Source organism: Porites lutea, chromosome 7, assembly GCF_958299795.1.
Source record: "Porites lutea chromosome 7, jaPorLute2.1, whole genome shotgun sequence".
In the NCBI taxonomy this organism is placed as follows: Eukaryota; Metazoa; Cnidaria; class Anthozoa; order Scleractinia; family Poritidae; genus Porites; species Porites lutea.
Genome location: NC_133207.1, coordinates 5,105,108 through 5,120,216, shown reverse-complemented (window position 1 = coordinate 5,120,216; position 15,109 = coordinate 5,105,108). Strand labels below are relative to the sequence as shown.

General features: G+C 42.0%; 1 protein-coding gene and 2 long non-coding RNA genes across 3 annotated transcripts; all 3 read left to right on the top strand.

Annotated features, from left to right (window-relative positions):
* The first annotated feature begins 2,254 nt into the window (after window positions 1-2,254).
* On the top strand, window positions 2,255-4,067 carry LOC140942846 (uncharacterized). The gene is made up of 3 exons (XR_012166574.1): window positions 2,255-2,319; window positions 2,928-3,102; window positions 3,918-4,067. It is a non-coding gene; the product is annotated as an uncharacterized lncRNA (long non-coding RNA).
* A 494-nt stretch (window positions 4,068-4,561) lies between these two features.
* LOC140942994 (uncharacterized) lies at window positions 4,562-6,731 on the top strand. The gene is made up of 3 exons (XR_012166584.1): window positions 4,562-4,661; window positions 5,607-5,733; window positions 6,678-6,731. It is a non-coding gene; the product is annotated as an uncharacterized lncRNA (long non-coding RNA).
* Window positions 6,732-6,929: 198 nt separating this feature from the next.
* LOC140944324 (ubiquitin carboxyl-terminal hydrolase 34-like) lies at window positions 6,930-14,759 on the top strand. Its single transcript, XM_073393486.1, has 8 exons — window positions 6,930-7,020; window positions 7,436-7,560; window positions 9,272-9,395; window positions 10,441-10,526; window positions 11,333-11,389; window positions 12,243-12,326; window positions 13,334-13,468; window positions 14,076-14,759. The coding sequence occupies exons 1-8, from the start codon at window positions 6,930-6,932 to the stop codon at window positions 14,199-14,201; spliced, it is 828 nt and encodes a 275-aa protein (XP_073249587.1). The 3' UTR covers window positions 14,202-14,759.
* Window positions 14,760-15,109: the final 350 nt, after the last annotated feature.

The following is a 15,109-nucleotide window of genomic DNA, read 5'->3' as shown; positions in this document are numbered from 1 at the left end:
GGGGTAGTGGGGGAGTTTGCCAGAACCTTATACCGATGAATTTTTTATCTACCTACCCCTCCCCTAACCAATGTTTTGTCCCAAGGGAGAAGCTGGTATTTATGTTAGATTAGATGAGAGGGAAGTGGGCAGTTTGTCAGAATGTTAGACTGATTCATTTTTTTTCTCTCACTCTCTCTGTTGTAGATCGTAATATCCATGGTACAACAAAGCTTGTCAGTTATTTTGCTGTGTTGAACTACTGCCTGCTTTCGCGCACTGAAAAAGAAATGGTATGCTGACTGTTGCTATTTATTTTAAACAGTTTTGCTATCATTACAAAAATAATATTTTTATATACCCCTTTGCATAAACACCATTAAATCGTGGGTTACAATTTTAGGTACATTCACTGATTTTATAAAGGGAAACTATAATAAGCCTTTAAGCACGACCGAAAGGTGTGCCTTAAGGTTATTTTGTAGGGGAGAAGCGATGACCGAGCGCTGCAGAGCTGGTTTTCTTGCGACCGTATAGTTCAAGGCTCTCACAGTTTTCTGATTTGTCAACGGATATCTTCTCGCTATTCTCCATACATTTAAACTTAAAGCACCAGCAAACAGTGCGACATGTGATATGATGATATGCCCATCTTGCCCGCCCACGCAATCAATCACAACCACAGGTTTAGCTTCATCTTACTGGCTTACTGGATAATAGGGACATTACGATCCGACAACGACGGATGGCAAAGAAATTTACAAAAACAAGCCTGATGCACGTGTAGAGTTGTTGTTTTGCTTATTAAACCTATTGCTTTTTTGACGTTACCGTCGCCGACGCCGTCGTCGTCGCCGTTGTATTTTCTAAAGATCCCTAACAAAGACGGTGTGGTTATCACAGACAGGAAAACTTTACAAATGAGAATGTCAATGCAAACACGCGATTAAGGCTGCGAAGTGCCATGCAAGTCACATAACAGAATCTTTACTACAGGTTTCTAGTAAGATCTAATAAGGGCACGTGGTTAGCAAAACGTTTCGCGCTGGAAGCGCGAGCGAACTGCCAACATCAGTACTACGAATTTTGGCACAATGGCAAGAGAAAGATAGGGAAAGAGAGAGGAAGGGGCGAAGGTTGACCTTGGCGAAGTTTTCATGAGTCAGCTATGAGCAATAGAAACGTGTAATTCATGTATTAATAGAATAAAGTAATTACATTGGATGAACGTTCATTTTAGTTTGAACTTGATTCCTTGTTACTGTTGTCTTTAGTTCACGTCTTATTGTGCAGAGTTATGGCGTTTGTTTCACCCGCTCATGTCAGAGCCAAACATCGCTGTACATCCAAACAAACAGGTTAGTAATTCCATAATGCGATTAAGCTGCTGCGACACAGTTTGTAGGTATGGAGGCTTAGGCACTTTCTGGGTTCATTTGGGAAAAGAGTGGAAGTACTTATATGCTACTGGTTGCCTTACCCATTTATCAGCCAATCACAAACAACGTTTGTGTACCCTAGGGATTAGACTTGCTATAAAGCGAGCTTCAATGCATGAGGTTGCGCTGCGACCGAGCGAGCGACGAAGTCTCGAGGTCGACTTGTTTCGCGTGAATGAATCTGAATCATATTATAAGTTAAAAAAATGATTGACATATGCTGTGTCGGAAGCGACGTGAAATATCACACACCGTCCTATTGGTCAACTGTCATGACGTCACCGGTAGGGTTTTCGACCGGTGTATTTCGCGCCAAACAGGTATTTCCAACCAGGAAACAAGGACTTTTAGATAGTCTACCAAGGGATCTCAGAAGCCGTTGTATCAAAGCTTGTGCCAATTCTCCATGTACATTTACGAGTGTTGAATTGTTTTCTTTCTGTTCTAGCAAATTGCGGTATTAACAAAACCGTAACGGTCCCTTAATCTTCTCTTTATTATTTGTTTTAAGTAAAATTTGTTATTATTCAGTTTAGCAATCACACTACAAATTTACTATATGAAGGCTATTTCTTGTCAGGCTGTCATTTTAAAGAAAAGGAGTAGAAAACTAAGTTGTACAAGTTGAATGTTTATACTTGCTAAACACGCGACGATATCTCAGTAAACCTACTGTTTCTGCTTACTGGTGTGGCTAATTTTTTCCCAAATAGATCACCTCTGCTTAATGCCCACGAATAGCCATTTGAAGTTGTGGGTTAAATTGTAAGGCATTATTATTTTTCTTTTTTTAGGCCCTGTTGATCTTTTGGTTTCACGCTTGCATTGGCTGTGAGGACAATATCGACTTTATTACGGAAAATAACCACGTTGCCACCAACATTCCGCTCAACTACATTCTGTGAGTTGCCCTCTTAATTAATTCTGTGTATCCATTGTTCAAGTGCTTTGTTTATGTTACTCGTGTTGGGTCCTTCAAAATTCCTAGTCATAGTTTGTCTAGCAAAACCTGCTGGCACATAATAATGGCGTGGAGAGGTTTAAAACAACTTTCAGCACAAAACTTTTTTCATGTCGATTTTTTTTTCTTGCTTTGCGGATCAACGGGTCTTTACAATGTAGATGGAATTTGCTTTCTTTAAGTTGTTACCGACTTTTTAACCTGTTCATTTGAAACATGGAAAAATTAATTGAATTTAGATATCCAAGAGTTACAAGTGTGGTCCTGTGTATTGCGACTGGATCAGTTTGGTCCAACCGAAATAGTACTCTCCTACTGTGTAGACGGAAAATTCATGTTTGCGATCAATTGGTTTGCGTTTATCGTTAGTAAAGTTTTATGAACTAGTCGATTTGTGGACTTTTACTTTGGTTGCATTTGTGTTGTTATACGTTTTCCATTAATTTGACCCTTGTTTTCGCTCATGCAACCCTTTAACTGAATCTGCATTCATCTCAACACCACCATTACATTCTAACTATTTTGTTCACTGTGTTTTATTTTTTCAGCTCTAGTGACGAACCTGAAGTACTGACGTTTAACAGGAATGTTCTACCTGCTTATTATGGTCTACTGCGGTTGTGCTGTGAGCACTCTCCTTCGTTCACACGCCAGCTCTCCACTCATTCCACCATGAAGTGGCCTTTTGAGAATCTCACCACTCGCATGAACCAGTACCCACAGGTATTGATATCGTTAGAAGAAATTTGATGCCGGGTTAGGGGGGGGGGGGGGGGGGGGGGGGGATGGGGAAGCCATATCAACCATATGAAAGGGGCGGGAATGCTCGTCGTCTCGCTTAGGGGAGTAAATTTCGGATTTTGGTCTCACTTCCTCAGTTCTGTAGGGCGCACTGGACAAAACGCCATTATATTTAGACATAAAGGGCCACGCCCAGATTGGCCTCCTTTCTGGTTTTACTTCAAACTTTTCTACGAGCATCCTTGCCCCTTTTATATCGGAGTCTCCCTCCCCTCCCCCCCCCCCCCCCCCCCGCCCCTGTGATTTGATGTTGATCATTCTTGGGACCTAAAGGGTGGACCATTTCTTTCCCAAAATTTAAAACAAATTCAAATTTCATTTTGTAAAACGCTGAGAAACAAACACAACCATGCAAAAGTAATGCCAAAACTACCAAAGAGGTTTCGTTCGGATGGTCTCACTCGTGGATTTCATCCACAGACTCAGAGTTAAATGTGAGAAGTTACCTTTAAGTGTGAAAAGTTAGAAGTTATTAGAAGTAATAAGTCATATTTTTTTCTTTTTTTACAACATAGTAAAAAAACGCCATATGTGAAAGTACTGATAAGGAGGTTTCATTTGAATGGTCGCACATAGGACTTCTTCCCGCAGCCTCATAAGTTAGAACTACATACTAACTAAATACTGCCATGTGAAAGTGTGGAGATGATTCAAAGTTCTTTTGTTGTTTTCTTAAACACTTGATCAACTCAATCTTCGGAAGGAATTTTAAATGTTTTATATTTTTCCCTTTACAGGCAGTGGAAGAGCTGTTTGCTCTCCTGCGTTTATTTGCTGGTGTGACGTGTGACCCGTCGAGGGAGAAAACTAAAGAAGAAGAAGCGTTTGAGGCGGCCTTCAGAAAAGACACCATTGCACTGTATCAGAGCGTACTGGACCCTGGCGCATCGTGGGCAACGCTTATAAGGTATAAATACATTATCTTATATATTTCGACTCTGTTGAGATTCAGTCAACTCTCTCGTAACGAACACCTCCCTAAAATGGACACTTAGAGTTGGCCCCTGACTTTCTTGCTCCTTTTAGGGCCTGTTTACATGGAGGTGTTGGAGCCCAGGTAGGTTAGATAACCGGCCTGTCCATATAATCGCTCATTTTGATTTGATCACGTTCGCATGATAGTTGGGGTGACCATATGAGGGATTGAATGCCCAGGCGGGTTACCCCACCTATCTGCCCCCCCCCCCCCCCCCCCCTTAATGTAAAGAGTCCCTTTGTTGACTCTCTGACATCTTTCTAAGACGGAACATAGTGCCGATCCCAAAGGTGTCCGTTTTAGAACGAGTTGACTGTAAAAGAGAACAGATTTTAAACCAGGGGTGAAATTCGATCACTGGATATGCGCAACGGCATGAACAGAGTGATTGTACAGCTAGTAACCGTTTTTTTGGTTCCCTTGTAGTGCCTACAAAATCTTGCTTCAGACCGAAGAGGACAGATTAACAGTGGTTGCCAACCAGGGACTTTTGACACTGTCAGATGTAAGACTAAATTGCACTTCAACTCTAGTCAGTTGATAGTCTTTTCTTTTGATGTATTTCCCCTTCTTCGAGGAATTAAACGCGCGCAGCTGAAGTGCATCAACGCGAAGCGCGAGAAAAAAAAGCAAGTTTCCTGTACCCATCCCTACTTATTACTCTAGCGGCAAGTAAATTCCCTTCGATTTTTATTTCCTTACGAGCGCTCGACTTTCCTTTAAGAGAAAGGTACAAGGTCTGTGAACAGACAATTCTGTTGACTGCTCTTTTAATAGAATTATGAATAGTCACTAATGCAGGAAGGCGAAATTTGCTTGGAAAGGAAAATATACAGGGACGGTTATTTAGATAAAGTTTTGTTCAAGCAAGTCCTTATATGAGACGTTTAGTGAACACAATTTCAAGACTTATAAATTAGCAAAAGCCACAAAAACATTTTTCTCCTAAAAATTTCAAACCAAGAGGCAGATAATTATACAGGTTTATTGTATTAGTTTGACAGTCGTTAGACATTTAACCGGTATTTTTGCACTTACTAGTACATGGCAAAGTCAGGTGGAAGTTAAGATTCTTTCTTCCATCTTTAGATCGCAGAATGTCTTTACATTGGTAGAGTATTTCTTAGTTACCGTAACATCATTCCGTACTGTTATATAGCCGGAAACTGTTTTCCCAACAGCGCGCGCTGTCATTGGTTACTTCGAGGTCATATGACATCTAACAATGAAACTCTTTCCCGCCAAAATCTCTTAGCGGCCAACATTGCAAAATCTAGGAAATGTAGGAAAATGTAGGAGTGCGAGAATGTTGACCGACGACCGCCGTTACAGTGAGGTGTAATGAATTTCCAGCTATATAAGAAATTACTGACTGACTGGTCCCGAGGGAAACAGTTAATTTTGTTTCCCGACGCGGGAGGCCAGTCATTAAGTGTTTATTATCAAACAGGCATTCACCACCCTTCACATGATGTACCACGAGGCCACGGCCTGTCACGTAACGGGAGACCTGACAGAAGTGCTTATGATATTACATAACTTGCTGGTGTGCTGCCGGCCGCATAGCAACAGACCAGGTACTATAGTTAAACAATGTATGGTTTACTTTACAGTATACATGCCGCGTGTATCAAGCTACAAGTGCGTTTTCGTTTGTTTGTTTGTTTTTTGTTGTTGTTGTTGTTATTTTTTTCAAACAAGGTAAACTCTTAAATTATGTCCCTCTGCCTAGCCAGCGAAGCTGGTGGGATTGTTATGCCACGAGGGAAAATCTCGAATTCAGTTTCACTAGCTCCCAAACTTCTTGTGGAGGCATGTGTGGCCAAGCGGTTAACACCTCGAACTCCGGATCTGGAGGTCCGGGTTCAAGCCTCGTCCGTCGCGTTGTTTCCTTAGACAAGGAACTTTAGTCCACTTTGTCTCCCTTCACCCAGGTGTATAAATGTGTACCGGCGACATACTGCTGGGGGGTAACCCTGCGATGGACTAGCATCCTGTCCAAGGGGGGAGTAGCAATACTCCTGGGCATGTTTCATTGTAAGGAATCCGGGATGCTATCCTGCCGTTTGGGCCTTTGGCTCTAGTGCACCTTTATCAATTCTTTTTTTTTCTTACCAAACTTCTCCGTCGCCAAAAAGCAACAGCATTCACCCCGCTTATTCTACTAACTACACAGGCTACGCTCTTCTCCCCAACAGCTGTCTCTAACTCCACCAATACCGCCGACTGGTTAGCCTGCGCTTTTTTCCAACAGTTTTTGTTGAAACACCAGCCCCTTCGTGCATGCTATTTAAAGCACTTGACTGATCTGGCTGGATAGTTTTGATTAAAGTGAAATTCTCATTATGACTGGAATGGTCAGGCCGGTTAGTTCTGACAAATGGAAAGTGTCCTAAGAGAGCAAGCAAATGCTGTTCTCTTATCAAAGCTAAATGCTAGCGCTAGAAAACTTCGATGTTTCGTTCAGTGTGCAATTTCTATATTGTTTACGATTTATCTGTGTCTGTTTGTTGTATTTCAGATGTCCGCAATAGCCTTTCAACCTGGACAGAGAGATTGGATGTGGCACAAAAACTCTTTCTTTGTTGAACTCTTATACTCCTAAGGAAGTGAGACAGTCTTGCCTAGGTGAGCACCTAATGTGTCGTTGGCATCTTATAAACTCGCTTAATTGCGTGCACAGTTATGAACACTGGAATATTTTGTCTTTATCCCACGATGGTGTTGACAAGAAAGCAATGATTTTGTTTCTTTGGCAGAGGTACTGAACGCCATGTTGATCCTGTACCCGGACGACTTCTCAGAAGCGATTATTCCTATCATCCATGGCTCCCATCAGCACTGGAACAAAACGTCTCCTCCAGGTCGGTGTCCTTACTCCAAAAAGGAGACGTTTATTTCGTCTGAGTTGATTTACGTTGAGTTCCGATTGCGAGCCTTTGCGCTGTTGTTAGAAACTTAATTACTCACGCTCTTCATATCTTAACTACGCGTTCAACCCCAAGAATTACCAATCAAGCAAAATTTCCAAGCTCCTGCATTTGATAGTGGAGATAACGTGAGTTCCAATGGCAAAAAGTGGGTAAAACCCTAGACTGTGAGAAAGCTCTGTTTTGAAAATCGTGACCGCGTCGTAGGTTACGCTGGAGTTTTCCTCTAGCAACCGCGAGGTCACGCGCGAGCAAGCTGCGAAAGCGACTTTCAAATAAAGAGCTGGCTTACAGGCTAGTCAGCCAAACGAGGGCTGTACATTAATCAAACGTTGCCACATTATTTCAGGACTTCTCGGTCCATATTTTCCTCGTCGACACACTAAGGTGATCGTGAGCAGTAAGAGCGTACCACGGCCAGCTGTACCTGAACTTAACATGTTCCTACATCCTTCGTTCCTCGATTCACCAAAGGTAACGATCTTGAAATATTATTTGTTTTGCGTTCAATGAAATTGCATTGGGACAACTTTGATTTGTCTATAATTGCTGAAGGCAGGCTCTGGATGTCTTGATTTTTTCCATTCCTTGTTGGGAAGGACGTGCTTTATGTCCCATAGATGACCGCTACTTCGAGCTTGTGTTATGTTAGGGCTGGTTTTCACTACCAATGGAGTCGTAATCGGAGGAGAACAAGCTCGACGGAATCAGAATCGGAAGAATAAGGGCGTTTCCGTTTTCATCCGACTTCCCTTATGTCTCCGTCCCTTATGATCTGGTGAAAACCAGATTGTCGAGTCGGAGGCAGACGCGGAAGGATAAACCAATCACATTGTTGATATTTCCACGCTTGATTGGCTTAGTTCTTCCGCTTTTCCTTGCGACCCCGACGAGCTTCTTTGTGCCTCGGACGGGTGCAATGACCTGTGACGTGGTACAAACGATTGGAAAGACACTTAGCAATACCCAGACTACATCACAAAAGCGAACTAACAATGGTTTCCGCAACACCAACAAACACCCCGTATTATAGCGAATAATCCAAGAATGGTCCACGGTTCCAACTCGTCTTTATTACAGTTATAACGAATTACGATTACGGTTGCTAAAAGCGAAACAAAAAATACAAATTACTAAGGAATACAAATTACAGCTATGAAACGACGAAAATACAGGAAACGGAAAGAAACTAAGCGAAAATACTTACAAACGTTGTGTGACTAGAAAGTTGAACGGAAAAAAGGTACGATGGCTAATAAGACTGGACGAAAAAAACTGCAATGATGTTGCCGTGAACGCTAAAGCGAAATGAATTAGAATAAACGATGAAACTTACAAAATGATCTAAGAACAAAGAAAGTTAGGCAGAGAAATATAACAGAATATGAATAGCGATAACTGAAAAGAGTGTGAAAGGAATGTGCAGCTATACAAAGAACTAAACGCTAAACATATTGACGTGGAATGCGGCCGTAACACCCCGGAACCCCTACTATACTACCAGTAGGGTTACTTAAACTTGCTATCTTCTATTTGAATCATTTGCTTCAATACCTCTGAAAAGCCCAATGGGGTTAAGGTAATTATCATTTATTTGTCATCAGTGTCATAAATTATTGAACTTGGTGGAGCAAAATATCTTGTCTGTTAATCTGCGATAATTGATCCCTTCGTCTCTGACAAGTCAAGATGCTTTCCTCAATCTCGCACAATAATAGACCCTTCCGGGGGTTTTTCTACCTTTTACATGGACCAGTTGACGAAACTCCTTCGACACCGCTACAAAAAGTGTCTTACAAACTAGTAGAGTTGCCGAGTTTGAAAGTTATTTGTTGACGTGTAACGAAGATGAACTTGGTGGAGCAGAACATCTTGATTTGATTATGTCTCTTGATCTGCGATAATTGATCTCTTCGACTCTGACAAATCAAGATGCTTTCCTCAACGTCGCGCACTAATAGACTCTTCCACGGGTTTTCAACTTTTGAAGTCGCGAATTTTTATAGACGTTTGTATGGTGTAGGGTAAGTTTGTGCTCCCCACCAGACAAATCTCTGTAACAATTCGCGGCTCCTGCAAAGGTATAACTTCGCTCGCTACAAATGTATCACTTTCACACTTGGCAAGTTCACTAATTTCAAGCGAGAAATGCCCTTTTTTTATTGGTTGTATGTTGTGTTAACAGGGAGTCGAGGAGTCCTACGACGCAGCTGTAACTGAATATTTTCAACCTTATCATTCGTTTGTGGATAAACTTCTTCGGTTTGGATTCAATCAGGATAAAGTACCCGATCATGTTATAGCTTGTAGTAAGTGCTGTAAATAATTGTGCTGTTCTTACTACATGCCATCGAGAGCCATAATGGGATTATGGCTCTTGATGCCATGGCCCGTAGTTAGCACCGTAAATAATTAAGCCAATTCCCAGTTGCGCCAATCCTCTGTTTCATTGCGAGGCTAAGTGCGGAGCTCTTGATATGAAAAAGATTCTTTATTCTCGTGCAAATAAAAACTCATTTTCAGAAGAAAGGTTTTACACTTATCCTCGTATGCTTTTCCAGCAAGAAGCAGATACATATCTTATTGTAATTCTTTCAAAATATTTTCCGCTTCTCTTTGGCCTAAATCACCCGTCAAGTTTTTCATAGCCAACTGGCGCTGACCAAATTTGAAAAATTATGCAGGTCTCGGAGGGAGCTTTGCGACGAAACCGATGACTCTTTCTCGATCTCCAAAATTATTGTTAACAGTTGTTCGCTGATAGCTTTTACATTGGATGGATAACCCTTAATCCCATTGATTTCTTCTATTCGCATAAATTATAAGCTAATAACGTCGCCTCACACTATACGGTGGATAATTTTAAAGTTAAAAAGTTATTCTGATTTTTAAAAATCCGTGCTTTTTTTAAATGTCATTGTAGATTGGATTCCCTTTTTTACCAATGTATTCACTTCCGTGTTTACATCTCTCAATTTTTTAAATCTATAGAATTTTTAAGAACCTTTTATTACAATCACTATTTGTAAATAGGCTTTTTATCATGATTGTTGTAATTTTATTATTATCAATTTTGCTTTTAGAGGGCCACTAGGGAGGGAGAATACTTGTTTAGAATTTTTAAGATCCTTTATTATAATTACTATTTGTTAATAGGCTTTTTATCACGACTGTTTTAATTTATTATTATCAATTTTGTTTTTAGAGGGCCACTAGGGAGAATACTTTTTATATTTATGTTGTAAAATCTTCTTTATCACACCCGGGTTTAGGTCCCATTGTGGGCGCAACTGTCCCAGCCCATCTCAGTTCAGTACTCTTTTTAAAACATGTCATATTGCGTTCGTGTTTTAGGCTGCCTTCTTGCGGTGGAAGCTATTTCGCTTCACTTCACTTACTTTAGCAAGCTCTGGATGGAAGTGTACCAGAAGGCTGGTGAGGTAAGTCGTGTCTTTTGTTCTAAATGAATGGTTACTTGGCAGGAATGGCGTTAATTGGCGGGCATGTCAAAAGCTGGGATGAACTTTTGGTTCAATTATCCATAAGTAGCCACGTGTTCATGCTCATATTAGCAGCGAGAAATCATCGGCCCGGGACCCCGTCCCTTCTTTTACAGCCCTGCTGCTTACTTTAAGTTCTATTTTCCATTGTTTCCATTGTTTCGATTATGAAAGTAGCCACGGGGTCATGCTCATATTAGCAGGGAGAAATTTTCGGCCGGGTCCCCGGCCCTTAATTGACAGCCCTGCTGCTTACTTTTGGTTCTATTTTCCATTGTTTTCATTGTGAAAGTAGCCATGGGGTCATGCTCATATTAGCAGGGAGAAATTTTCGGCCCGGGTCCCCGGCCCTTAATTGACAGCCCTGCTGCTTACTTTTGGTTCTTTTTTCCATTGTTTCGATTGTGAAAGTAGCCACGGGGTCATGCTCATATTAGCAGGGAGAAATTTTCGGCCCGGGTCCCCGGCCCTTAATTGACAGCCCTGCTGCTTACTTTTGGTTCTATTTTCCATTGTTTCCGTTGTGAAAGTAGCCACGGGGTCATGCTCATATTAGCAGGGAGAAATCATCGGCCCCGGACCCCGGCCCTTAAATGAGAGCCCTGCTGCTTACTTTTGGCTCTATTTTCCTGTGTTTCTTATGAAAGTAGCCAGGAGGTCATGTTCATATAAGCTGCGGGAAATACCCGGCCCCGACCCTTAATGACAGCCGTGCAGTGCTTACAGGTGAAACTTTTTCTTTGCAGAATACAAAATACAGCAGTTGTATAAAGCAGCTGTGTCAGCAGCCGGAATTCTTAGAGGTAAGATGAACGAATGATCAGTACGTGAAGTGACGTTTGAGAAGTGACCTTTGCAAGTTCAGTTCGCTAGAACCAGCTGCGTTACAGGAAAACACCTTTCATGCTTCAGTGAACCTCAGCGGAAACATTTTTTATCTTGCAAGGGAGTTCCCCAACCCAGTTTTCTCCTTTAAAGTTGTCATTGCAAGTTTTGAGTACGATCTTGCAATCCCTATAATTTGGACGACGAGGGAGAGGGGCATAAATCACGTGACGTCCTATGATAAGGTCCAGTACCTCGAATCTTTTTGCAACTCTCATATGCAACTGGATGTAGCATCTGAGGGAACAGTCAGTCTTTTACCTTTACAATAGAGCTTTTTCATTCACTTGGCCAAGAAAAGGTTCCACTCCCACTGGCTTTGTTTGTACACCAATATGCTGGACGTGTGGTCACGGGAAAAAGGACTTATATACACATGTTAATTTACAAATTTTGCCCGCGCCGACCTCTATGTCACGCAGAGCATTTTGCTCAACTACTCAAACTGTTGACTTGGAGTTTTGCTTGACAATTATTTTGACGTCCAGTTTTGAAGAAGGGTTGTTAAGGAGAACTTGCCTGTAAAACTGTACACTTTTCATAGAGTTTACATATACTTGACGTAAACTGCAAAGAGAGCGACAGTCCTTCGCAAAGCGATTTGACACTGGCGTAAGTTTTCGCGTTCATCCAATACAAAACGAGAAAAGACATTTCTGTGAAAAGTCTATTGTAGATCGTTTTAAGTCTCTCAGAGCCTTTGTTAATATAACCTGATAAACAGATAGTCCAGTGTTCTTGTTGTACGATTGAGTCCCCTTGTCTATTCAGTACATAGAACTGATCTTACTAGATGAACGGGAAAGTCTGAATGTGCGGGATATCTACACGTTCCTTTGCTGTTTCTTTCCGAGGGTAAGCATAATGCATTTTCACTTTAGCATCAGGAATAGGTTGCTCCACCCTGTTACCTGCTTTCGTTTATCATGATTAATTGATCAACGAAAATGAATTTTAGTTAATGAGCAACACTTGTTTGTCCTATGTTCAGTGATTTTCACGTGCAACCTTTACGAACTCTTCATTGTTTATTTGACCAATCACATGGCACTCTTAACTTGCATTCCCATGTGCTTCGTCACTCTGTTTTTTCTTCACGGCCAAGCACAATGTCTTGAAGTTTCTTTTCAAATTCCCTCCCATCCCACCCTTCACTTTGTTTTATTTTATTTTAGTGGACATAGGACTTGCGAAACCTTAATTAAGTGCCATGTTGTCAAGTAGTAATCATTTTATGTATATAACTTATTAATTAGTTAAAGACACGTTGATGTCCTTTTCAGTTAAGAGTTTCAACTCGAGGCAATGATATGACATCTATTTAGTTACTTCTTACAATTTTTCTCTGAAGTCAGTAGTGTATTTTCAATAAAAATTGGGAATGGGGATGAAGTGCTCCTCGCGTCACACTTTTCAGACTTTTGCCCCCATAGACTCGACATTTTGTACTCCTGGGATGTACATATAGGCTAGTGGGGGCCTCAGGGAGGCCCACGATTGGTCACAGCCGACCCTGAGGGGAGGACCAACTCCCTCCCCTATATCGGTCTGTGCATATTTACCCAAGAACGGTCACAGTCGGCCCTGGGAGAAGGCCCAACTCCCTCCTCGATGCCGTCGGTGTACCACCCTGCTGGTAGGTTTTCTTTAGCTCACAAAAATCCAGGAGTACATAGGGCCGACCTTTTAAGTTTCAGTGGAGCACTTTGTCACCCACTACCTCTTTTTGAGCCACACCAAGTTGCTGTTCAGTATAATAATTTTGGGTCCCCAAACATGAGGAAGTTTATTAACTGAAGAGTAGTCAGTTCAGATTGCAGTTTTCAAACCTTTTGTTCTCCTTCCTTTTGCCTCCCTCACAGGTGTCTAAGCAGGTGTTGGTAAATCAGTGGACTAACTTAGTCAAGACACTTGTAACGACAGTAATTGCCGACAGACCTGCAGCGGAGAAGGCGAGTGACGCGGATCTGTGTGTTATAGCCAAGAGACTTACTGCGGTAAGTTGTTCGGATAGATTGGTTTTAACCTGAAACTTCAGTGCCTAAATGCTCTCAATCTGGCCTCTTAATCTGGATAGCGCTATTGGCCTGCCTCGTAGATCAGTCGGTTAGAGCGCTGGTACATCTACTTCTGTGCACTACTTATCCCTTACTCAGTACTTAAATTGCTTTAATGGCTGTGTCTATGATTGAAACTCAATGTAATAATAATAATAGTAATAATAGTTCTGTTATTTAGCCTCGGCACTATTTATAGCGCTAATGCTAGTGGGGCCGAGCAAATGCCTTAAACAAATAATCCAAAATAAAACTTAGCAGGGTTAAGAATCCCAACTGGCCGGAGGCAAACCAGCTGGCTAATTACAAACGCGGCCGAGGATTTGAACTCGGGACTACCGTGAACAAATCCAGTTAGCGGTTGGAGCGGGACTTGAACTCGGTGCCTCCGAATTGCAAGTCCAGCGCTCTAACCACTCGGCCACGCTGCCTTCCATACTTCAGCGTGCTCTGTCAAACAAAGCCTAATGAGCAGTACTTTCACACAACAGGAGGTGTTTTTCAGTATTACTATAGAGACGTTCCTAACAGCAATAAAATTTCGCAGGAACTCCGAGCAATGTCTCTACTGTTCTCTGTTCGGGCGCCGCAGAAGTCCGACATCAGCCCACTACTACAGCCGAGTCTTGATGCACTTCTGTCAGTCTGTCGCAGGTATCAAAACAAAAAATAAGAAAATGCAAAGGCCACGCGCGCTGCGAGCGAGACTGAGCAACAGCAGAAAAACGAAGAGTCCGAGGACAAGAAGACAGGTGGAGAGGCGGAGCCGGTGAAAAAGCGAAGGAGAACGTTAGAAGGCGAAGAACAAACCAGTTCTAAAGGAGCATCCGCATCGTCTGATGTGCCAGGACCTAGCAAGGATGATGACAGCGTTGCTGGTCGGAAAAGGGAGAAAGTCCAGAGTAGCTCCCAAAAACAATCCCCAAAGAGTGGATCAATTTGGGGCTCAAGGCCGCCAACTGATTGTGTGGACTCGCTAGTTAAAGCTATTCAAAGCGCTATAACCAAAATCCCTGTATAGGTAACAAACATGAGAGGAACAGTCTGGCATTCATTGAAGTACTGTTGTAAAAGACACTTTGGCCTTAGGAGTCTGTTTGCTGCCAGATGAGTCCTAAGCTACGGGAATCTTTGAGTGTTTTTGTGGACTGCTTTTGCAGCGTTTTAGTTTCCAGTGCACAGCGGGAAAAGCCAAGAAGTTTTCGTGTTTTTTTTTGTTTCCGAAAACTTGTGTATTTGGAATAATAAATGGAAATGAACTGTACCCCAGAAACGTTGGGAACCGGTTGGACAACAATCCAAAAACGATTTGATTTGAATCGTGGTGTTGACGTTTTTATACCCGTGAAAAAGCCTGCGTTGTACTTTGCTTCATTCCCTTCCACTGGGCTAAAATTTACATTATGCAAGTGAAAGGAGGTTTTTGAGGGTTAAAGCAACCATGCACCTTTTCACCTTTCATGGCTTCCTGCCGGTGACAATGCAAGCCCCGGTAACTAAACATACAAGACTAAACAGGGAAGGCAGACAAGCCGGGTGGGAGTGGTTTCCTTTTCCCGGTTTATGCGTTCTCCGACATGG

Coding starts and splice junctions, on each gene's coding strand:
- LOC140944324 (XM_073393486.1), top strand. CDS start 6,930: ATGTTGATCCTGTACCCGGACGACTTCTCAGAAGCGATTATTCCTATC. Junction 9,396..10,440: donor CGATCATGTTATAGCTTGTA/GTAAGTGCTGTA, acceptor TTCGTGTTTTAG/GCTGCCTTCTTGCGGTGGAA. Junction 13,469..14,075: donor TAGCCAAGAGACTTACTGCG/GTAAGTTGTTCG, acceptor AAAATTTCGCAG/GAACTCCGAGCAATGTCTCT.